Below are 25,555 nucleotides of genomic sequence, written 5' to 3'. Positions count from 1 at the left end.
GACTTTTTTTTCAGTAAAATTAAGCTTTGTTTTTATTACATGAAGAAAAAAGTAGGGAACTCAAATACTGAGTGCTAACACAGAAGAGTTGTTTTCTTTCAAACAGTGGCTACCTTTTAACTAATTGACTCCATTTCAGGATGGGAGTTGCTTATTGTTGTTCTTGAGTTTTGTTTGGGGGTTTTTTTTGTTATTGTTCAGTTGGAGAGGGCTGCATCTATTTGATAAAAGATTATCTGCCAAGAATCCAGATTAAATTATTTTCTACAAGGTGCCCTTGCAAGTTTTTTTTTTACTTAAACCTTTCTAATAATGTGTTCAGCAGGAAATTATAACACCCAACAATGCCCCCTTGGTTAACAAGCATCTACTAACTAGCTGGCTTTTACCTGCTCCGGTGGCTCCCACTCCTGTGACACATAACCCAACACAAAGTTACCATCTTTCAAACTCGCTGTGTAACAGCAGCCTTCAGTCTAATAAACAGAGCTTCCTCAACTCCGCTCAAAGGTCACATCTTCAGAGTTCATGAAGGAACTCCCCGCCACCAGATCAGGTAGGTAGGGCATCGTTAGTTCTTCGCGGGTGTATCACATGTCTATCATCAGCTGTACTATGACATTTTTTTAGCTCGTTCGAAGGACCTCATTACCGTTCCTCCAGCCGCACCAGCACTAACAAACAGCCCAACTGACGGGGTTTGGTGGGACCTCCCTCAGCCCGGAGCGGCGGAGGTGCTCCCCGGGCTCTCCGCTTACCGCTGCTCGCCCCCTCAGCGCAGAGGCCGGGGCAGCCCTCCCCGGCGACAGCCGCTGTCTCCCCGAGCCGAGGCGGCCCGGGACAGGGAGAGGCGCCGGCGCCGCTGAGGGGACGGCGAGCCCCGCCCCGCCGAGCCCCCGCGGTACCTGCCTGAGGGGCGGCGCCGGGCGCAGGCCCGCCCGCTTCCGCCCGGCGCCAAGGCCGGGCTCGGCGGCGCTCGGCCCCGCGCAGGAGCGGCTTCCGCCTGGCGCCGCTCTGCCCGGCGGGGAGCATGACTCAGGCGGAGAAAGGCGAGGCGGAGAACGGGAAGGACAAGGAGCGCGACCGGGAGCGCGAGCAGCGCGGCGTCAAGCGGCCCATCGTCCCCGCCGCCGTGCCCGAGTCCCTGCAGGAGGTGAGGCTGGGGAGCGGTGAGGGGCAGGCGGCGGCGGCGGCGGCGGCGGCGGCGGCGGCGGCGGCTCCTCAGGGCGGCGCTGCCTTCCTGCTGGCCGAGCGGCTGCGGGGCTGGGACGGCGGGGGCCGGGCTCGGCCTCGGCCTCTTAAAGGCCTGGGCGGGGGGGGGGGGGAGGCGCCGGGACGCCTGCCCACTCCCGTGCGCGTTGTGGTGCTTTCAGCAAATACAGAGCAACTTCATCGTGGTGATACACCCTGGCTCCACGACTCTGCGGCTCGGGCGGGCCACGGACACGCTGCCCGTGGGCATTCCCCATGTCATCGCGCGGCGGCACAAGCAGCAAGGACAGGCGGCCTACAGAGACAGCTGGCTCCTGAGGGACGGGCTCAACGTAAGCCGGGCCGCGCTCCAGCGGCACGTCCTCCCCACTCGCTAAAATGGTTCTTTTAACTGCGTATTTCGGTTGCCGTTTCCTGTTGTGTAACGCCTGTTTTCCCCTCGTGCATTGTGTTTTTCCAGAGAGGAATATGTCTCGACACAAACTGTTTTCACGTTTCACGTGCTGTAGTCAGTCGATTTGCTCCAGTCTGTGCTAAGGCTTTATTTAATTTATTCGCCGTGAACTAAACCTAATAAATTGATAGGTTGAGGGTTTGGACTCATTGATTTCTCTGCTCTGTGGTCTGATACGACACAGTATTTCTCTTTATAGAATGACGACTGTAGAACTAGAATTGGAAGGCTCCATTTGTGAATGTGTTGGTTACAAGTTGGCTTGTAACTTGGATAACGTCGCCAGTAATTTTAGTCTAACCTGCTCAAAAAAGTATACGTAGTGATCTTATTCATACTTTGAATCTGTACAAAAAATCATTAATCAAATTAATGCCTCTAATATTAAACTTAATCTTTAAACAGTTGAGATCTATTTAAACATTTTTGCTCCTACTTCTTAATATTTTTGTGGTTAAATAGATAATGTCCTGAGTTCATCACTCCAGAGATGAAGTCCAGCAGCCATTACAGTCAGTTAAAAGGTTCAAGTTGACTTAGAGAAATAGATCTTGGGAACTCTAATATAAAAAAGAGTTCCTTTAAAAATAAGCGTATGTTCATTGTATAATGTGCAAACCTTCTGTCCTTTCTACCGTCTATCAACTACAGTAATGATTTCATTGTTTAATAATAGCTTCAGTATTACCAGCATACAGACATGTAATTAGAAAGTAAGTATTTACGTTGCATATTTTTGGGTTTTGTTTAGAAACCTGAAAGCACTGAGCAGAGGCAAAATGGCCTTAAAATGGTGGACCAAGCAATATGGTCCAAAAAGATGTCAAATGGTGCAAGGCGTATACCAGTGTCACCTGATCAGGTAACTCATTCTTAAGATTTCATTAAATTGTTCATTCATACCGTCATTTGGTGTGATGCTATATTTTAGTGGAGAAGAATAGCTATCCTTTATACAGCAAAAATGGATAGTGCTATTGTGTGACCTAACTCTGAAGATCTGAGAAAATGAAGATTTAAAATGGTTCTTCAGAGGGTGAGGGGGGTTCTTTTTTCTTTCACGCACAAAAAGTGACTGATAAAATATTTATCAACAGCACTTGTTTTGATTACATTTCAGGCCAGGTCATACAACAGACAGATGCGGCCAGCTATTTTAGATCACAGCTCTGGGGCCAAGTGGACAAACACATCAAATCATCCTGAATTTTTGGTAGGAGAAGAGGTAAGATTAATTTTCCTGCTGAAATGGGGCTTAATATTACGTTTTAATGTGACTACCTAATCAGTAGCAGTTTGCTATGTGTTAGTATGTGTTGAAAAGCATATAATTTAGTCAAGCAATACATGAGAAGCTTTACTATGAACTAACTGAATATATATTATTATTCAGCAAGACCAGACAGTTTCTCCCATTTGCCTAGCAAGTAACCTTGATCCTATACTGCTGTAAATCAGTGTTTCTGCAGGGACTAGGTGAGAACTTTACCCATGTGGTATAATTCAGAGAAAAGGCAAGAAACTGGTAAAAGGATCAGAACATGGAATCACTGCTGAGTAATTAGGTATTCATGAGCTTCAAAGAGTCTAAATTAGTTACTAATTTGAGATGATGGAAAAATATACCATTATGTTCATAGTAAATGTCCATGGATACGAAAATTCAAACATTAAACCATGTATTTATTGTCTTTTTTATTTTAATGCTTTATTTTATTTTAATGCAAGCCCTATTAAAAAGAAATCCACTGTATTGCTGTCACATTGGTCTGAGTGGTGCTGCATGTCTTGTATCTGCTTCTGAAATACTTTTCTAGTATTTGTTACTAATCTTTTGGGAAAAACAATGCATAGAACATTGTCGCTTATTTTCAGGCACTGTATGTTAATCCACTAGATTCTTATAATATACATTGGCCTATTAGAAGAGGGCAGTTGAATCTCCACGCAGGACCTGGTGGCTCCCTCACTGCAGTATTAGCAGACCTTGAAGTTATATGGTCACATGCAATACAAAAATATCTGGAAATACCATTGAAAGACTTAAAGGTGAGCTGTGGACACATTAATATGGGCTGTATCCACTTCTGTAAACGTTACTGTGAAAGAGAAGCAACTTGCTGTTATAGTTAGCCTCTTACTGGTAATTTTCTTAAAGAATAAATTATTTCTCCTGGTGAGCATGGTTCCTAAGACTTCATTTGGAATTTTGTGCATGTCTTTAAGACAAAAATTGTTAATAGAACTTCTACCAAGGAGGTTTGGAAATCCCATTATGGAAGTTTCAGTCTCAGTCTGGGATTTTTTTGTTGACTAAAATGGAGGCAACTGAGGAATGGGTGGCTGATATTTGCATAATTTCTACTCCTTGCCGAGTAGGTGTTTTTCTCATACCTGACGTACTTTTAAACATTTTAGTGACCTATATAAACTTAACTTGGTACTTACTCTGAACTCATTTTTTAAATTACTAAAACCCTTCCCCCTTTCCATAATTTTGCTTCTTTTAAAAACCTGTATATTATGCTTTATTCCTTAGCATCAGGTATTCAAGAATGTAAAGAGAAACCTAATGTGAGAGCTGGCTTTAATTTACTGTTCTTATCTTCAGTACTACAGATGCATTTTACTAATTCCAGACATCTATAATAAACAACACGTGAAAGAACTGGTAAATATGATCCTAATGAAGATGGGCTTCTCAGGTAAAACCATACATAAGCATACTTAATGATTAATAGTGTAAAGTTTTTTTTGTTTGTTTGTTTTTTAAACCTTTAAGGCACATCTTTGCACATCAATCCCAGTTTGGCTGGGACTAGCACCTTTCATCTTTTGCTATTCCCATACCTGTTGTCTCTTTTAATGGGGCAAAATGGTTGGCCAGCGTTGAAACAAGTTTCTCAGTTTGCGATTAGGTATTCCAGCCGTGGGCTTCTCACTTCAGCCGAGATGAAAGTAGCAACAGTCTGATTTCTCAGGTATTTCTAAAATGCACAATGTTAACTCCACAGAGTAGTAAGATTCCTAGACTTCAGAACAAAAGTATATGATGTAAGATGCTGCTACTGTCCCCTCTACAGGATGACATAACAGGAGGTTCCCGAGTTGCTTAAGTGCATATGCTAAATATAGAAGAGCAATACAAGTTTTGAAAAATAATCAAGTAATTGTTAGCTGCTTCTGCACATTTATTTTTAGAGTGGAAAGCCCACTGATGAAAAAGAGTAATGCAGTTTCCTTTCAGTTAGTTAAACTGCTGGAAGCTTCTGGCTAGTCTGGAAAGAACTGCTGTAGTCTCAGCTATCTTTCTCTGATTTCACATTTAGAGAAAACATAGCAAGTCATTATGGAAGGCACAGTAACCCAACCATATGGAGCATACTTAATTTGAAATAATCAGAGTAGTAGTACCTTTGATACTGCAAAGTCCTGTCTTGTATTAGGTATGCAAGGAAAGAGGCTTGGCTAGAAGGATGGATTGAAGCCTCCAGTACTATTCAGGTTTAAGCATGGGCTTGTGATAAAAATACAAAAGTACTCTTTTACAGAGTTAAAGGTGGATTGAAAGGAAAGCAGAGTGTGAAATTGGACCTTGTTTTATTACTATTTAAAGAACACATCTAAAATGCTAATTGTAATGATACTTGATTAAAACTAGAAAAAATTAAGAAAATGCTTCATGTGCATCTGATAACCAAGACCCTGCGATACTGGTTACAAAAGCAAGTAAAGTCTGGAGGCAATATTTTTAAACTTGCAAAAAAATAAGAACATTTGAATATAGGCATCCACCCAGCTCTTAGCTTTGCTCAGGATTTTAAGGGCCTACCCAACAAAAAATCTGTAAGTCCCTGCACCCCCATCTTCACTAAATACAAAAACTTTCAGTGCAGAGTCAGGCTATCAGTAGATTTTAAAAGACATTAAGATGTCCTTTAAATGTCAGCAACATGCCTCTGGAGCTTGGCATAAATTGGATATAATTTTTCCTCATATTGCTAGGAATTGTTGTACACCAGGAGTCTGTCTGTGCTACTTTTGGAAGTGGTTTAAGCAGCGCATGTATAGTAGATGTGGGAGATCAGAAGACAAGTGTTTGCTGTGTAGAAGACGGTGTTTCCCATCGCAACACCAGGTATCTTGTAATACGCAGAATTATTATAAGCATGTACTTCGTTGCTTACCAAAGACTTGACTTTAAAAACAGGAAATTTTTTTACAAATACAAGGTTTTTTTACTGTGAGCTGTGTGACAGTGTCATCATGTTACAGTATTAAAGAATTCTGATATCTTTAAAAGAAGAAAACGGGCAGAACTGATACTGTGCTCTGCAAACTATGGAGGCCATGATCACAGCATGTCTAAAATGTTGCTTGTATTCCTATGTATGCCACTGTAAAAGGCCAGTATTTCAGCAAATAAATAAATTAATTTTTTCTTCTCTGTGCTTTAGGCTGTGCCTTGCATATGGAGGATCTGATGTGTCAAGGTGTTTTTATTGGCTTATGCAACGAGCAGGATTCCCATACAGAGACTGTCAGTTAACTAATAAGTTGGATTGCCTGCTGCTTCAGCACTTAAAGGAGATATTTTGTCATCTAGACCAGGTGAGAAGGGAAAATGATATATTCTCCAAGTAATTTTTTTTTTTCCTTTACAGAATGCTACTCTGGGGGCAACCCTTTTGCAAGTCTACAATTACTTGTAAATGGAATAAAATGTAATATTTTACTCAGTAGAATACTGGCAAAAGGTGGAGAAGCTTTAGACTTGAAGTATTTGTAACTTGTTTTATTTTTCTTCTAGTTGAAAGAATCCCAACTCATAGCAATGTAGTTTCTTTGTTCTTACTACTCAAAGAAGCTGATAGTAGCTGCATATTTGCTGGTTTTCAACTTCAGTTTTGTAAGATCTGCCAGCAGATCTCTTCTTTCTGCACAAACCTTCATTATAGAGGCTTAGGCATGTAGAAAGCTGTTTTGGCAGACTGCGCTACAGGGAAAAGACTTGAAAAAGAGTTCAAGTATAGGTAAATGAAATTCACAGTCTGAAGAGTTTTGTTCCTCTTTCTTGTTTCCTACAGTTTAAATAGATTATGCAGCTTGATAGAGAGGTATAAAAGATACAAATTTTTTACATTGTTTTTGACCTTAGGATATTTCTGGATTGCAAGACCATGAGTTCCAGATCCGTCATCCAGATTCTCCAGCTTTATTATACCAGTTCCGATTAGGAGATGAAAAATTACAGGTAATTTTTTTTTTTTCTTTTAAAATTACAAGAATTATATTCAGCATTCAGGCTCAGGGCCTCACTTTGTATCGGTTCAGTGCTACTAAGCCCACATAATTTATGGATTGTTCTTAACATATGCCTGTTGTTAGTTTTAAAATTAATTCCTATGTGTATGAATGGGCCTAATGCAGCACTAGTGGATGCACAAGACTTCCTAGCTAGCTTTAGGCAGAATGGTGGTAGCTTCAACTAAATATGATGATATTTATCCTTCAAGGGCAAGGAATGAATGCTAATTTCACAAGTTTCTCACCTCACCATTGAATTTTCTAATTTTGTAGCAAACTGCATTTCAATACTTATTTATCATACAATACCAGAATCTGTAAAGAAACCTATATACATGTACAATTGTATGTTTGGGGGTTTTTTTAATTACACAAAGCTGAAGACACTTTAGCCATTTACAAAACTATTTGAAAAAAGTGTATTTAATTTCCAATTGTGAGAAAAATAGAACAAGCTTTTTCTTTCTTCATAGTAAAGAAACCAAAAACTATGCAGTAAAACCATGTCAAATCTGTCATTCTTCAGGCTCCAATGGCTCTGTTTTATCCAGCAACTTTTGGAATTGTTGGACAAAAAATGACAACTTTGCAACACAGGTCACAAGGTGACCCTGAAGATCCTCATGATGAACATTATCTGCTAGCCACACAAAGTAAGCAGGAGCAGGTGTGTGAATGCTCATTTTATTTTTCATTATTAATTAATTGGGGAATAAAATCAGGACTCATTAGCTCATCTAAGAAACCAAAGTTTGTTATCTGGGCCAGAAGCATTAAAAAATAAATTTAGAGTAAGGAATTACGAATGTCTAGACAAGTCCTTAATTAGAACTGTTAATTTTCAGAGTCTAAGAGGGCTTCATATTATGGCATTGATACATCTGATGGAGTTCCAAATAACACCCTTACTTTGAAATTGAGGATTAAAATGAAATAATACAATGCTTAACCTTTCTGTGCAAAAAGGTGAAGGGAAGTACAACGGTGCTTAGTTAAGTCTTTGTATTGTTCTCTAACCTGCTGAAGATCTTTTTGCATTTTTCATAGTTCAACTTGTTTTCTCATTTTTAAGTCTGCAAAAGCTACAGCTGATAGAAAATCTATGTCAAAGCCTGGTGCATTTGAGGGAGACTTGAGAGGCCAAGCCTCAGACATTTCAGAGAGGATCTACCCACAAGAAGTAGAACTGGGATCTTCCCAGAGCGATTGTATGATATCTGGAAATGATTCAGAGGAACCTTTAACTGCACACATGTCCAGGAAGACAGCTATTTCTCAGTTTGAAGGCAAAGCCTTAGGCCTTGACAAAGCCATTCTTCATAGTATTGACTGCTGCGGTAAGAATTACATTTGTACAATTCTATAAAGTGTGCATGTCAGTGTGGATTTATGGTAACACCTCTATTTTACCAAAGTAACACATATGTCCCTAAGTTTTTCTCATCTCTAGAGCACTACACTGTTCCTTATACTTGCATCTTTGTTGAGGTTTCTTGAGCTAGAAGTTTTGAATCTCCGAGGAACAGAAAAAGAATTTCAGTTTCTATCTGGTTTGACTTGCACTAAATTCTTTATAATACAAATACAGGCCATATTAACTTTAAAAAACAAATGTATTTCTATGCATCCGTTCATTCCAGCATCTGATGATACAAAAAAGAAGATGTACAGCTCCATCTTAGTAGTAGGAGGAGGCCTTATGTTTCATAAAGCTCAAGAGTTTCTTCAACACCGAATTCTCAACAAAATGCCACCCTCTTTTAGAAGAGTCGTTGAAAATGTTGAAGTCATCACAAGACCTAAGGTATACTGTTAACTGATGGCTAAATCGTTAATAAACTATGATTGGTTGAAATCTTCAAAAGATTAAAAAAATATGTGTTCTTTCAAAACCACAGATTAGTTGCACATCTGAGGAGATTTAGGACAGCTTTCAGCTCATAACATAGCACTCTTCAATTATAGGCAGGAAGTTAGAGGTAGAGCAATAGTATTACTAGTATTGATCACTGAAGTGTTTATTAGCTAAAGGCCATATTCTTAAAGAAGCAGTTAGTACTGGCCCGTGAAGTTAGACTATCTGCTCAGCAAGAAATTGTGTTAGGGTTTTTTATTACTATTAAGGTAAAAGAAAGTATGGCATTAAAAGAACAATTTTCATTTGGCATTAATCAGGGAAAAATCTGTAAAATCAAAACTTGAGTATTTTTCAGAGCCTCCATTGCTGAGGGCAGGATTTCCAAGACATGCCTAGAAGGCATCTTTAAAAAAAAAAAAAAAATTACTTGTTTAAACATCTTAAATATTCTTTCCATATTTTTATCTCACTATTTTTTCCTGAATAATTTTGAAAAACTTCTTTTCTCCTCCCCTAATCCCTGAGCTTTTAAGTGGTGAATACTGTTGGAAAAATTAGGATACAAGTTTTGAGAACTATGTGAATTTACACCAGTGATTGTGTACAATCTGTATTTTTAATTTAGGATATGGACCCCCGCTTAATTGCATGGAAAGGAGGTGCAGTTTTAGCCTGTCTTGACACAACTCAGGAGCTATGGATATATCAGCGAGAATGGCAGCGTTTTGGTGTCAGAATGTTACGAGAGCGAGCTGCATTTGTATGGTAACAGATACGTTTACAGTGGAACATGATTAATTGAGGATTCCTTTCCCCAAATGACCCCTTTTTGCAGTGCAGTTGTATTGATCTTCTGCTGACAGATATTTTTGTATTTTATTAAAACTAACTTCAACTGAGATTTTTCCAAAAGTGGTGCAAAAGTCTTGAGCATTGCTATACTTCATCTTTTGAATTGTAGGCATTGAATTCTGTGTACACAGTATCAGTGTCATCTCCAAATTCACTGCATTTATATTATATAGGTTATGTATATTAAAATTGCACAGTGTGCAAATTTGAGGTATAAAATATTGACGTGGCAGATGTTAAGCCAAGATTTATTCCAGATCCACGTACACAGAAGCAATAGCTGAAGAGTGCAGGCTGTGGGTTTAATGCCTTATTCTGATTCATACTCGGAATGTTACCAGGAAATGAAATTATTATATAAGCGATCATCATGGAAAAAATGAAATGGAGAACCCAAACTACCGTTGCTGTTGGTATTTTGCTTATATAATAAATTATATTATTCAGTGGAAAGACTTAAGAATTTGAAAGTGGAGTATTTTTTCTTGCCTGTTCTCATCATCAAAAGCTCTTGCTAGCTTTTCACTATCCATGGCAGTTATCCACTCTTTTCCCTATTTAAAAAATCCAATATAATACACTCAAAAGAACTAGATACATTTTTATATAGCCAGCACCAACCTCAGTCATGTGGTACAGGCACGTGGGCTTTTTGCCCCAACAAACAGCCCTTAGTTACAGAAGTGCTATTTGTTGGGGTTTTTTTCTTCTGTAGTCAAGGTTCTGGCCACCCTCAGATCACACCTTAACTCCATATCTGCAATTATAATCCAGGTTAAAACTATTAAAACACCTCTAACAATATAATAAATATCAAAGATCAATGAATGTAGTTTCTACAAAGCACACGAGAAAGAACTGACTTCCTTTTAATCTGCTTTCATTAAAAGTTCTGCAAAGCTAATAGAGTTCTAATCAAGGCTGCACTCCTCAACCACCCTGCAACACAAACCAAACCAGAGTGAGGCCGGTGGGTAATTCCCTTCAAAAGCACAGTACTGACTTAAACTAAAAGTAGCCACAACTTGAGAGAGTTTCTATTACAGTGAAACCTAAAAAGGTAGTCTCTTTCATATGATCTTATCTCATCTAAAAGGATGCTTGCAGCAAAACTCAAAGAACAGGAATTACAGAAATACTAAAGTTCAAAAAAGTGAGAACTCTTACCTCTGTGATGACACAAGCTACCCCAGCAATAATACATACTATCACAAGTAGAGCAGCAAGGAGAAAACACGCAAACCTTCCAGCTGAATTGATTGTGAGGATCTCTAAAGCAGAAAGAACAATCACTTTGAAACAAGTCTTGCACAGCTGAAAAAGCTGTCTTCGGGTAACAAATTACTAAAATGAGCATTTCTGATGTCCGTACATGGAAGAGAATTTGTGCTAAAAGGTAACGCAAAACGGTTAATAATCACATTGAGAGCTACAGAGCTGTTGACTACATTACTTAATTTTCTTCCCTACTTTGAAATAAACAAGACCTATCAGTCTGAATCTGCTCCCTCCAAGTTCCTCCCATGTTTCTGGAACATACCTCCTCCTGCACCCTGACATCTCATCAATTGTTCTCCTCTCTTCCATTTTCTTTAGGGTTTTACCATGAGCAATAGTTACAAAATAACTAATTCCTGAACTGCGGCATTACTGTATTAAGCATAAAACTTCAACTTTTAAGAGGAGGAAGATGAAAGGCAAAATTTGCCAAGGCCAGCATACATGAAGTCATCTAAGACCAAAGTCATCTGCTTTTTAACAGGATTTTGTCATTCAAATATCTGTATACCAAAATATTTATTTTCCCAGATCTTTGCAAACATACAGGGGAAAATCTGCTGAATATACACAATACATAATGCAACAGAAAACACTGAGCAGTTTTTCTTTAGTTTGCATTGAATATTGACTCAAGAATGAGAAATACTCGACTAACCATTGGCTTTCATCTGCACGCAGTTTGCTAGGTTTTCTGAAGGCCTTGGGCAGTCATATCCACACTTAGCAAAGTAAGGAATTATTGGGGCGAGGGGGGAGTAGAGTAATTCCAATACACAGTTAAATGGGATTTCTGCACAGATTCATTCCTTTCATGTATTTCCTTCTGTACTATGGTTTGGGCTCCTGACAGGAGTACTGTGCTCCCTAAAACTGTTACCAGATTTTCTTGAAAGATAGTTTCCTTACAACTGATACAAATAACAAAAATTAAGAGAGATTCTTGAGATAAATAAGAATCTAAGAAAATTCAGTGTAAACATATCAGGTATGTTTGCTTTAAGCTTTATAGCACAGGGACACTCTACAGAAAAATATAGACTTCAATTACCACCACGAGAAGAGGCTTGATATCTACCATTTCGTAAGTAAAAAAAAAAAAAAAAAGAAAAAAAATTAAGTGATACACAGTGCTATGATTCTGTCTTGTTTGTTAGTCAGAATTAGTACAACTCTTCAGTTATATAAAAGCAAATACTCTTTTCACTGAAAATAAATCAAAAACTTGCCTCTACAAAAACATTGGTGCTCTCATCACTCCCTGGTATCCTCACAGAAATTCTAGTTTCATTTATCTAATAATGAAATGAAATCCTAAAGAAGAGTGTGGGAGGGAGAAAAAGGTCAAAGGCATTTATCACAAAAGGAGTCATTACTAAGTTAAATCACATTTAATATTTAATTGCATTTCAAATTGCATTTAATAGGTTTTAAAACTAGTATATAGTTAACATCAGAATTACAGATAGTGCATATATTTATTAGTCTAATATAACAAAACAGGGTGAATATCTTGGTAGGAATTACAAGCAACGTGCGTTTCACGTTAGTGAAGCCTAATTAACTAGTTACTATATATTTTCTTAATGTTTTCACGTTCATTGATGAATCTCATTCTTAACAAAATGATATTGTTTAAAAACATTCTTAAAAATAAAGAATATAATCTCAAAAAGTAAAATAATATATTGTAACAGTGGAGCAGATGTTCTTTTAGACCATCTCAGTGTTTGCTAGCCAGCTCTGCTGATTTGACTTCAGTGGAAACATATGCCTCCTGCTGTGCTAATACAGAAGGAGAACTTAGAAAACTATGCTTTCAATTTATTATGATTTAACAGAAAGTTACCTTTGCTTCCACTTTTTTCAAGAAATACTTCATAATTTTTATGCTCATAAAGCAGTATTAAATATTCAAGGCCAAGACCGCTCGTTGTAAAATTAACTTCTAATTCTGTCTCTATTTTACAAACAGTTATATTTGATTCCACAAACTTCCTAAGGGTTGAAAAGATTTCAGTTTAAAGTTGTTACTATGTAAGTGATGAAATGGATTTCTGCTATAACTCTGCTTGTGATAGGCACCATACACCCTGCAGATGGCACCTTATGACCTAATAGAGTGTTTGTGCTTTTGAAGGGGCAAATCAGAAGTGTTGGTTACAACAGGGACCCCCTGCAGTTGTTTGGATTCAGGCCCTGTTACTTGAAAATGAATGTGGTAAAAATATCTAGCCCGTTAAACCTCTAACAGATTTAGAAACAGTAGTACTTAGTATTAATGGCACATCTGCATGCTCAAATCTACACAGAATTTGTTTAGTCTACTAAAGGTACTTTTGTTCACATCATAGTGTACCAGCCAGTATCTAAAATAAATTCATCATCTCAGAGAAACCAAGAACACTTCTCAATTCCATATTAATGGATTAAAATATGGATTATCTAAATTAACCCATACAGAATTCTCAAAATTCCCATTTTAAGGCCATGAATATGATACAGGGAAACATTCAGAAGTAGGGCTCGGACCCTATTCCATACTCAGGCAAAGATGATATTGTGAAACACTTTTGAAGAGTCATTTTTTCCCCCTTCAATATGATGTCTATATGTGTACATAGCACTTACCTATTTCAATGCAACTTTTGCTGTATTTCGTTACATTATCTTTACAACCTGTGAATTTAAATGGATATTTAAAATTTTAGCAAATGCATGATCTGTGTGCATTTTCACTAAAGTCTATTAAAATATGCATAAATGAATCCCTAAGTACAATGTATTTTAGAAAGGACAATTCAAAATTGGTACTAGCCTATTTAGCTCCTGCTCCGTGAACAGCGGTTTTGCCTTATTTTCTATCATCATCCTTACTTCTATCACCACCTCCTCAAACACACGCACGCACTCACACAAAACACACTCGACTTCCATAAACTTCATAGACAGCTGCCTAAAATGTGATAGTGATGAGTAGGCATTAAGTAAAAAAATCCCAGCGGTCTTTTTTGTGGCAACAAAAGCTTGTTTACCAGCAATGCTCTTACTGCAGGTTAAAAGAAAAAAAAAAAAAGCAAAGCATCCCGTTATCAGGCTGCTCTGCTTATTATCTCTCTATCTCCTGACAATATAAGTCAAAACAAGAAAGAAAATAAACAGGTATGACCTATTTCAAACTATAGTTAATTCAACCCCATCCAGGTGGGGAACATCCTCTGTATGGAAGAGTGCTATGTACGCAGCAGCAACGCCTTGATCCTCACCTGAGGAGTCAAATCTTCAAGGGAAGTATGATGAATATGGCTGCCTTCTCATTACTAAGAAGGACACCCGCTCTCCTGGTTCTCCAGGACACCTGTCCACAAGCACCGAGCTGGTGCTTGTCTGTGTGGAGACAGAGATCGCCAGTTCTACAGTCATTGAGCAAAATGACCAGAACAACATGCTCTTCCTCCAAACTTACAGGCTGCCTTACAATTTTAGAGAAATAATATTCCCGATTAATGTTTGCTAAGAACTACACTGAAAAACTGTATAGCTAAGAGTGTAAATTCTTTTCAAATTGACAGCAGAAGAAATATTTTTTCCTTTGAAAAACAATATCCATTTCTCTGTTGCTAAAAGATAAATGGCAAGCAAACACAAAACCAAAACAAGCATGGGGAAAAAAAAAACCCAAACAAAACAACAAACCACTGCTAAAGAGCTGGCTGCATTTGAGTTCTCAGCTTTGATGACTGTGTGTCTATAGGATGCTAGACAGATTTCAAAACACATTGAAAACAGAAGCCATTTCTGGCCTTATTAAGGAAATCTGTGCAATAACATGGATGAAAATAAAATAGTAGTATCATTTAGCAGAGAATGCTTGAGAAAGTACCTGGTCAGTTAACAAAAGGGATTTTGGTAGAAAATCCTCTTTTATATTTGCTGCAGTAAACTGTAAGCATGGACGAAATATTTTCTTTCCAGTTCTATGGGGAATCCAATATAACAGAACTGCCACTAAAATAAAAATGAAGAAAAGTTTACTTCAAGGACTTCATACAAAGATAGATATATACAATCCTAATGAGACCAGGTTTAACAGAGGAGAATTTATGTAGATTAGCAACTGCTAACAGTTACTTTAAAAGTGCACTTAAAAAGGACAAAAATAGATTTTTAGGAAAAGAGAATTCCATACTCAGAGGCAGGAACAAGATTTCGAGTGTCAATTTCATTATTATGTATATGCACACCTATAGCTTGCAGCCAATATAAAATAATTAAAATTTTAGCCCACAATGAAGGAGGATTGTCCCCTGTCGCACCATCCTCCTTCCCAGATAATCCAATGATGAATCATGTATTTCTAGCTTGTGTTACCCTGGCTCTAAGCATCCATTTGAGAACAGGAGGAGAGATGAAGTTATGGAAAAGAAACAGGCTTATTTTCCCATAGCTTTGTTCTCGGTCTCCCAAAACACAGGGCTCAAAATCCCTCTTTCATTAAACATCTGAAGGAAGTACAAAACTACTGTTTTTTCTAACTTCAGCAGAGGGGAAATTTTTACTCCAGACTTCTAAATGTCACTTCCCTATTCCCCACTTTCTTCTTCCCAAACTAAAATAAGTGAAGAAAACAACTACTTAAAAATATTCTTATTCTTTGATTACAGACTGCAGTTTGTCTTCAAAACTTTTCTGTATCATTGCACCGAATACACTGAAAATGTTCAACAATTCCTTTGCTGCTTACACAAATTTTTGTGGCTGTCAGCTCTTTGATGCTGGCTAGAAGATGACAATTGCTGATCAATTAAAAAAAAAAAAAGTTGTTTAACCTCATAGAATATTAAACACAGAAAGCTTCTGTGACAATCATTTCTCCAAATAAAACTTAGCACTTTTAAAATTTGCCATGTACTTGATCCTTTGGCCTGTTTACAGAACTAACACCAGAGACTGTAATACCTTTCTCCATTTGTTTTATCCAGTTCATGCCATGCTCATCACTCTACAGCAAAAAAATCCAAGTTGTTAAAGCACATCTAAGTAATACTCTGTTTTTCCACTCTCCACTCAGTCATGGGTATACTTCCATTGTGTCTTTGTACCTGGGTCTGTCCTTGCAGTGCTAATAAAGTGATTTTCAGCCTTTTCATTGCAGACCTAAAAACATCTCACTGAAGGCAGAAAATGCTACATAAAATATCTTATATTCTAACAAGTGTGGTCCCAGGTCTGAGAACAAGAATTCATAATTCTGCTGGGAAAAAGCAGACTCTGAAGTTTTATAGGATATCATAATTTCTCGCCCTCTCCAGGTCCACAGGTTATAAGCTACCTTTTTATCCCCTGCACTCCACAAATAACACCTACCTTATCTTTTGTGAGAATATCAGTAAGATACTCTCCTCCCTAGACTCCAAACATTTTTTTCCCAGCTTGGATTTAGCTTTGACATCCACTGATTCCGTTTCTAACACAAAGAATGGTTTGATGCCCAAAAGCTTGGACATTTTTTCCTCAACATAGTACTTTTGCCTGCAAGCCCTTTCCTGTCCATGGTTCCCAGTGGCATAGTATCTTGCATATTTATGACTGCAACCATGTCATTAACAAATCAAAAGCTTTACTGAACATGTATTAGCTCCTTAGAGGGGCTGGCTGCATTCACTGCAACAATGTACCCAGAGCCACAAAGTCAGTTAACATATTGGTCAACCCAGAAGAACATACCTCTATTGATTTGGAAGCATGTAGTTTTATACAAACCAATCTCCTCAGAACAATTATCTACCTTAAACCTTGACAGTTAAACTGAAAGACGGTAGGATACCTTTTATTTGCTCATGCCACATTTCTGGCATTACCCTCTGCAGTTCATTTTCTTATCCTCCTTAGGATCGCCACCAGCCACTGTGACAACAAACTTATCACCTCTGCTGAGGCTCCAACTTATATTCTTGAAATAGGACTGAAATTGTGTTTCAAATTCTTTTTCAACCAATACAGCACTGAGATTATGAGGATCTGCTGGTGCAATGCCATACCACTTTCTCAGCTCAGGAGCAGAACCTTGTGAAGAAATATAGCCAGGAATTAAAATAGGCTGATCATAGCTAACATGTCCCCATCTGTCCATCAGTCTCTGGATTGCATGTTTACCTGGTGCAGGGGTGGGGAGGAGAGGAAAAAAAAAAAAAAAAAATCACATTTTAAATTTTGAATTTCAGTATCAGTTTATGAATAACAAAGCCATTCTTCTCCCATCACTGAATGGAGAACCTGATGTTTACTCCCTTTCTTGTTTAGCTAGATGAAAACTATTTCTCTCAAGCTGCAGTGACTGATAAAGATCAAAAGAGATATAAGAAGATAAAGTCATAACACTAGCAAAAGTTTGTAGATCACGTGTTTGTGGGATGTTTTCTGTACCAGTATATACATATCTGTTTCATTATACATACGGTGAAAACATTTATTGTAAAAGAAACTAAGCCATACTTTTTAAAAGTATGCAAAATGCATTAGCCCTGGGACTCATGAACTAATTCTGTGTCTCTGGCAAAGCAATGAGCTGAAACAGTCAGAATTCCAGTGTTCTTTTGGATGGACCAGAAGTTAAGCAACAAACTTGGAACTTCTCCTCTCCTGCAGGACTGAGCAATGCCCTTATCCTAAGACTTTGTCAGGGAGAGGTTGGGGGGCAACCAGAAATCCATGTGAGAAGGGAAGTAAGTTCCTGGGAGTGTTGAGATGCAGAAGACAAACTTAACTGGAATCTGTTTTATCAGAGACACAGCAAGAAAGAGAAAATTTAAAGAACAGTGCAACACAAGTTCTAGGTATGTAAAGAAAGTATGCCACTTTTAGTTTATTTTAGCAATCACAGATTGGAAGTTGAATTTTTTTAAAAAACTTTCTATTTGTACACATCTGTTTCTAAGCCACAGACAACAGATGGTAAGAAAGAAAAGTAGTGTTTGGGTTTTTTTAAATTCACGAATTGAGCAGTCATATCTATGTAAAAACAGTATTCTCTGTGATCTTTAGTATTTTCAAAATCCCAGCTTTAAAGAAATAACATTAATTTGAAGACAGAAATCACACTTTCAGTTTCCTCTACTTAAAGTTATCCCCTTGAGCTATTAAAACATACATGACAAAATAAATTGTCTTTTTGGTTTGCACTTCTGGTGGGATTTTTGTGTGTAATTAACTTTACTATCTTCTTATATGGCCGGTTTCTTCTTGCAGCAAACATGCACAAACCAACAGAAAAGAAAAATCCATATTGTTTGATGTTTGGGTTGTTTTACTGGGGGGAGGAGGAGTTGTTTATGGTGGGGGTTTTTTGCTAAAGGCACAGTAACTTAGTTTTCTCTCAGAAAAATCACGTTAAGTTATTGTCAAATTAATTTCTAGCAAATTCCTGAGGCAGAAGTATATGAGTGCACTCACAGATAACAAATGAGCAAGGGGAGAACAAAGTAAGAAGATCACTACAAATAGTGTGACAAGCCATAGTCACCACTCGGCAGTTACATAGCTTCTGGATATCTTTTTTTTTTTTTTTAATGGTGCTTAGAGGCTTCAGGACAGAACTTAAAAGACTAGAAGTAGACCTAGCTTCTTATTCCAACCCTTGACACTGCAAATAAGGTGGACATCTTGGAAAATAGACAATTTATTTTATATTTGTGTAGTAATTATCAAAAAACATATCTGGACCGTAAGGACAGATCATAGGAAAGGAAGAATATGTCAAAACTTATGGACATTTTATGTACTAAGGGATCTTTTCCTGTAATAGGTAAGACTTATTGCTTTGGCTCTACACTACCATACTATTCTTCAGAAAACAGACGACACCCTTCCTTTTAAAAGATGGATTATTATGTTTGAAACACTGATTACTATCAACATTTGAGACTTGTTTGTCTTGGAGTCAAACATTATTGAGCGAGAGGTTATCTTGATAATACCAAGTACGGACTTCGAACTCAGCAAGTTTCCTTCTTCACCATAAATCCTTTAGGACAAATGCATTCTTGCTAAGGTGAGTGGCTTCTCCTCACAATAATTTTAAAGGAAAGAAACCTGATTAGTAAAGCTGACCACAGCAGCTACAGATTCAAGCCATTACCCCATACAGGAATAGAAATCATCCAACTACAGCCACAGTAGCATCCATTTTCCTTCTAGTGCATGAAGAGTCAGTTTCCCTCGATGTCTTCAAGTCAGTGTAAGAAACTGTTCATTTGCTTTTGAGGCAGAATAGACAGGAAAAAGAAGGTGGTGGATGATTTCCCCTTCTTATATCTTACTGGTTTAGCTTGTTCCCCTCTGTTACAGCTGCTCAGTACCAAATTCAGCAGAATACAAGCTGCCAGACTTGTCTCCATTGATAAAAACAATACAATCTCTTCAGTCTGGGTAGCATTATTTTTTCTTCCCCAAACCAACTTCACTATGAATCATTCATAGCCTAAGCTGTGTGCCGAGACCTTTAAGTATCCTTTTTTTTTTTTTCCTTCCAGGCAATTTACATCTCAGTGCTTCACCCCAACCCATGCCCCACACCATCACTCCCATCAGCAAATTTTCAAAGCACCACAAGAAAAAACTAATGCATTTAGGCTGAAACTCAGTAAATATGGAAAGAAATAACTTACAATATGGAGAGAAACATACAGGTGACAGCACAACACAGAACCAGATGTCCACTCCCTGATATGCTTAACACCACTATAACTCTCTTTAAACCTTGGTCAACAGGAGACTGGATAGACAAAATGGAATAATTTAAAATTTTTACCCTTTTGCTGCCTTTTCTGAAAGCTAATAGTGCTGATGCATAAAGCAGTGGAGTACAGCAGGCAATGACAAGCACGTATCCTTAATCCTAACTTTTTTTTCAACCTTAATCCATCCCTGTATTAGATGAAAAAAATGGGCTGATAATCAGCCTTACTTCCCAGAAGGTCTGATCTTTTCCATATATTTCCCTCCTTTCACAAATACAGGTGTGGGGGTTTTTTTAACTTTGATCTTTAAGTTAGAATATTGGGTCTGTGTACCAGGCAGATGGTGCAATGACAAAACCTTAACAGGCAAAATTTAACATCAAGGGGTTGAAAGTCATCTTAGCCCGATTGTTAAAACCTCTGTATTTCCCACTTTTTTAAACAATGACAACAAATTAATGTTTTGGAGTTAATATTGTTACAGTTTTAGCCCTATTTGTCACTATTTCTTTTTGAGCATGTAGATCTGACATTTAGTCATACAGAAGATTTGCAAAAGATAAGACTTGATATTCCTTACATTTCTTACATAAAGGAATACAGAAGAAAAATATTAAACTGAAGAAAATCCCATCACCAGCAAAACAAGTTTTCATGTTAAACTGAAACAATAGACAATGTCAAGCGGCTGAGCACCATTTCAGAAATGATTACAAAAAACCTGTAGGTTTAGATATTTGCATAAACTGTAGAACTATGGAACTGTATTTTAACTTACTGGTAGTTCCAAAAAAGCAAAAATATTCTTTCATTTCGAGCAAGAAATTTTACTCAATTAGAGAATTAATTTAAATGTTGTGTTTAGTTATTTATATTGGTAAGCATTATTATGGTAAGTAACAAAATCATAAAACCATTTGATAAATGTAAAACAAGGATTTTTTTATTTCATTATTTTCAATGTACTTTACATTGAAAAACAAACAAAAATTACTGAGCTCCATGGACTACCAAGATATATTATTCAACATTGAATAATTGTATCTTATCTGCACATAAATCTCAGCTCTGCAGATGCTGTCTGTCTGAACAGAACTGAAAAACTGCTGCATGATTGTAGGACATTTGGACCAAGAACACATACCAAGTTACTAGAAAATAAAAAACTTGAAGAAAACTGAAACCTTGTGCAGGCGACAACTGCTATTCTGTGGCTTTTGGGGGTTAGAAAAACTAGCCTCAGGCCATCTTTGTTAGGTCTTCAAGGACTTCCTTGCTGGATTATGCAAACATTAAAAACTTGCAAAACAATTCCTCAATCTAACTGTGTTTTCAAATTAAAATGAAAGAAGTTTTGCTGCGAGCAAATTTATGTGCAGGTAAAACATCAGTCCTTCCTAAATCTCAAGGAACATCCACTACTTCTGTAAATCCACACAGGAGCCTTACCTGCAGTGAGACTGCTTGACTTGATTTTACTATGCATCAAAAACTTCTGTTGAAGGAGGCTTAGGAAGGAAAATGGTGAGATCTCTTTCTTTATGAGGTATTAAAACCCCTTACAGATTGTTCTTTTCCAATTCCTATTTTTGTTAGCTTAAGTCTAAACTCTTCCCCCCATCCTCGATGAATTCCTTAGTGAATTAGCAAGCTGTAAAGAAAATATTCTCAGTCCCCATCTGAAGGCATTAGACTTCTTGAATCTTTATCACAGCTTTTACTTCAAGTTTTTTGGTTTGCTTTCCAGGTTTTTGAGCAGAAGACAATATACAATGCAACAAATACTTCTTTCACCTCACCACTGCTTATAAGCTTGGCTTCTGCAACAGCCCTTTTGTCAATGACTCTCTAAAGCAAAACCAGGCCATACATCTTTTTGGCTAAAACTGAGCAGAAAGACCATCACATCACATCACATGCTTATTAGCACCTCTTAACCTAAATGGTTAGCTTTACTCAATTTTCATGCACTATTTTTAACATTTTTCTTAAGGATTTTTCACCTCACAGTGATCAGATGTGTTTCTATTAATACAGTTATGGGAACTGAGCACATTTTATATTTTTTTTAATCACTGACCACAAATAAAGCTTTCCATTAAGGCTCTCCATTTCCATTAAGGCTTTCTCTTGTATCCATCAATATTTTGACTCTCACGTTGATGAAATAAACTAAGTTATTCCAGTGTAAAAAAAGATGTAAAAGAAAAATTCTCTCCAAAATTGAGCAATAAACATTCATATCTTTCACCTGACAGCCTGTGGGTTGAATAAGGCAAAGAAAGACAACTTACACAGCTTAATTTACTTTGATACTGCTTTCAGTTTTACAGCCAAATATTGCACTAACTTCAAAACCTCCATCTTCCACTACAACAGTGCAATAAAGTATCCTTCAGAATTCTGTGATCTACCCATCAAAGCAGGAATATTAATGGCTTCCTAGATAACTAATAGTGCCACTTGTTCAGGATATAAACATAAGTACAGTTTTTAACGCTTTCTAAACATACCTTTAGGTGTCTAAGTCTCACTCTCTAACAGTCAAGACAGACAGTCAAGACAGACAGTCAAGACAGACAGTCAAGACAGACAGTCAAGACAGACAGTCAAGACAGACAGTCAAGACAGACAGTCAAGACAGACAGTCAAGACAGACAGTCAAGACAGACAGTCAAGACAGACAGTCAAGACAGACAGTCAAGACAGACAGTCAAGACAGTCTAAAAATGTTAGCAGGGCAGCAGCTAGTATTGCTTACAAAAATCACCATCTCTATTGTAATGCTTACCTTGAATTGCATGTTGACTGCCAGCAATACTTGTTTTCACATGCAGCTATTCCTAGAAATATTTAGCGAAAATGTGAAACATCAACTTCTGTTCTTAATTGAAATGCAAATTCAAGGGTGCAAACCTACTCCTAAGAGCACAAGTTAGCCATAATGCATTTAATGAAATGCACTAACATGAAATTTTGAGTGTCTCTTTAAAAGGAGATTACATTACAAAATTAAGGTAAGAATACTATTATATTTTATGTTTATATATACTTTTCATCATAAATGATTTTAAAGTGCGTTAAAGAAATATTTAGATACTACAGCCACTTTTGAGACAAAAACAACTATTAACCGTACTTTGAGAAAGTGATTATTATCTATTTTGTGAGAACAATGGAGAAAAAACAGGATTAACTGGAGTAGAAATAAAAGGATGCTCTTTATTTTGAAGTTTACATGGTCATTGCCATAGTATTTGAGCAGTTTACTAAGAACAGTTTAGGGAACATATTCATTAATATTTAAGCCCCAAGTACAAATGAAGAATTGAGGGTGAGACATTGAGCAACTTTCTCAAAAAAGACTTGCTGAAGATCAAAGAGCTCAAGCATATGTAGAAACAAACCCTAAAGCTCAAGTTTTCTACTGTATCCCTATTTGTGCAATTGAGTAGTAGGACACCTGTGAAAGACCACTAACAAATAGGCCCATGCTATATAAGGTCAGCATGCCAAGATTCAAATAATTAGGCACAGAAGGTTAAATTTTGTATGATTAGGTCAACAACACAATACGTCAACCACATATAGGCCTTGGATGTACACATGTATATCCAATATTTATTTTTAGCTCTCACGATTATACTTATTCTGGTCACACAAGGGTATTTTTTGAGCATGTCTCATGGAAATTTGTTACAGAATGTCTTACATTTTTCCTCTACTGTCAACATGGCTAAAGAGAGATGGGTGCCCTTCTGTTGTATGCTTACAAGTAGGATTAACTCAACAAGACAGGATCCCTGCCTGCATGCTGGTTTGGGATGTCCAAACAGGGCAGTTCTAGAAAATGGACACCGAAAGGAATAATGGACACCCTGTTAAAAAAAAATAAATAAAATGTCAGTGTGCAGCAGGACACTGCATGCCAGGAAATGGGTGATGATGGTACTGGAGTAAAGCAACAGAAGAATACTAAAAAGATTCAGATGATAATGATGGGACAAAGTGACAGAAGAGATCAGATGCTAGCTTCCTGAGCCAAGGACGGAATGGCTAATCCTCTGCGCAGCCAAGGATAAGGCAGCATCGCCAATTTGTAAATATTGTCAACAAACCCATGAAATACTGGATACCTGCAGGAGGAGCCCTTGCAATAAAGTGGGAAACTCCTCCGTTTTCCGTATTCAAAACTAGCACAAAATTCTTCCTGTGTTCACTCAGATCTGCCCCTGCTTAACTGCTGAAATTACTCTATTGCTTCATCAATCCTCTTTTTCAAGCCAACATCTCAACAAAGGAGTCATCATTGGGCATCAGGAGGTAGAAACATAGGAAAGCTGGGGGAAAACTCCTAGACTCTCAGGCAGACAATTCCTTCATGAGGGAACGGCTCTTTGAGCAGCTGATTCTAATAACTATTTCTAATTGCCCTTATTGCAATTGCTGGATACTTTTAATTATATGGTTGATAGACTGTAGAATGAAACTAAAATAAAGTTTTAAAGTGTTTTGAACATGAGAACTGATTTTTAATACTTCTAAATACGACTATTGTGCTACACTACGCAGAAGTTCACCTTAAAGATTTTTTTTCTTGCTTTCATCAAGGTGCTGCAAAAATACTCATAACTGAAAATCTCTGTAGTTCACAAACATTTATTTAAAAGACATGGGAAAGTGTCACGCAGAGAAATAATGCATTGCACTTCTAGAATATTCGCTGTTTTCTCTCCACTTTTATTTTATAGCCTTGGTACAGGAAACGTAGGATTAAAGTGGGAAAAATTAAGATGTGTGGGGTTTTAAAAGACTCGTGAAATCTTGGAGTTCACTTCTATGAGGAGTGAGTTGAGGAATTTTCATCTTTGAACAGCCAAACAGCAACAGGCACAACTTTGTGGACTGAAGTTTGGCTTTCCAGCCTGAAGTCTTCCCTTGCATACAATAAGAAAAGTTTCAATAAAAAGACTGGCTAGAAAAAAAGTGACAGAATTTTTAACTACCATTTTCTTAATGTGAGAAGGGAAGAACATACATGATTATCATGACTTTCAAAAGTGGGTCATGATTTTTTTTTTTTTTGCTTAAGGTGACAGATTCTGAATTAATCTCTAGAAAACATTCCACTCAAATTCTTCCACTAGCTAACCTTAAAAACATCGCAAGTGAGAAGCATTGGCCTTGATTCTAACAATTCATTAAGGACTTACATATAACTGCTGCTTTGCATATTTAAACAGTAACGGATGCTTGTTACATTTGGTGCTCTGCTAAACAGAACAGTAATATTTAAAAATCAACTCTGTTTTCTTTTATAGTCCTCTCAAGTTATTAATAGCTGAAGATACTTTCTTGTATAAACTAGAGTGGAAATTAGTACAAGTTGTTAGTATTAGCTGCAAGAAAAGAAAATGTACCAAAAGTGGAGCAGGTTAAATTGCAGAAAATGCTGAACAGTCACTAAGCCTAGTGTATCCGTATACACAATACAGCAAACTCACTTTTGTTTCTTGTCTACTTCAATCAGAGCTTTTGTAGCTTGTAGCGTAAAAAAGATAATGTCCTGCTTTTCTTTAAGTTTCTGACACTGAAGATAATCCTGATATATGTTAATCTACTTTCAAGAATTAGGACCACAAAAATTTAGCATGTGGACCCATCCACCCCTCTTCATTGTTTTTTGTTCTTTTCTGTTTTCCTATATTATTTTATTCCTGAGAAATGTGTACTTATTAATTCACTTTTTCCTGTTGTGACCGCATTTACAGTGTCTTTAATAATTAACTTATTATTCCTAATGGCAAAACATGAAAGTTACACCCACTTTACATAATAATTCATTTTTTCTTTTGT

At 37.3% G+C, this 25,555-nt stretch overlaps 1 protein-coding gene across 1 annotated transcript; it reads left to right on the top strand.

The window, feature by feature from the left end:
• The first annotated feature begins 964 nt into the window (after nucleotides 1–964).
• ACTR8 (actin related protein 8) lies at nucleotides 965–10,146 on the top strand. Its single transcript, XM_052777533.1, has 13 exons — nucleotides 965–1,153; nucleotides 1,374–1,544; nucleotides 2,418–2,528; nucleotides 2,787–2,891; nucleotides 3,542–3,715; nucleotides 4,278–4,371; nucleotides 5,672–5,804; nucleotides 6,124–6,277; nucleotides 6,825–6,920; nucleotides 7,500–7,640; nucleotides 8,046–8,310; nucleotides 8,614–8,777; nucleotides 9,457–10,146. The coding sequence occupies exons 1-13, from the start codon at nucleotides 1,031–1,033 to the stop codon at nucleotides 9,598–9,600; spliced, it is 1,875 nt and encodes a 624-aa protein (XP_052633493.1). The 5' UTR covers nucleotides 965–1,030; the 3' UTR covers nucleotides 9,601–10,146.
• The last annotated feature ends 15,409 nt before the right edge of the window (nucleotides 10,147–25,555 follow it).

Source organism: Harpia harpyja, chromosome Z, assembly GCF_026419915.1.
Source record: "Harpia harpyja isolate bHarHar1 chromosome Z, bHarHar1 primary haplotype, whole genome shotgun sequence".
NCBI lineage: Eukaryota > Metazoa > Chordata > Aves > Accipitriformes > Accipitridae > Harpia > Harpia harpyja.
This window is presented reverse-complemented; position numbering and strand designations above follow the sequence as displayed.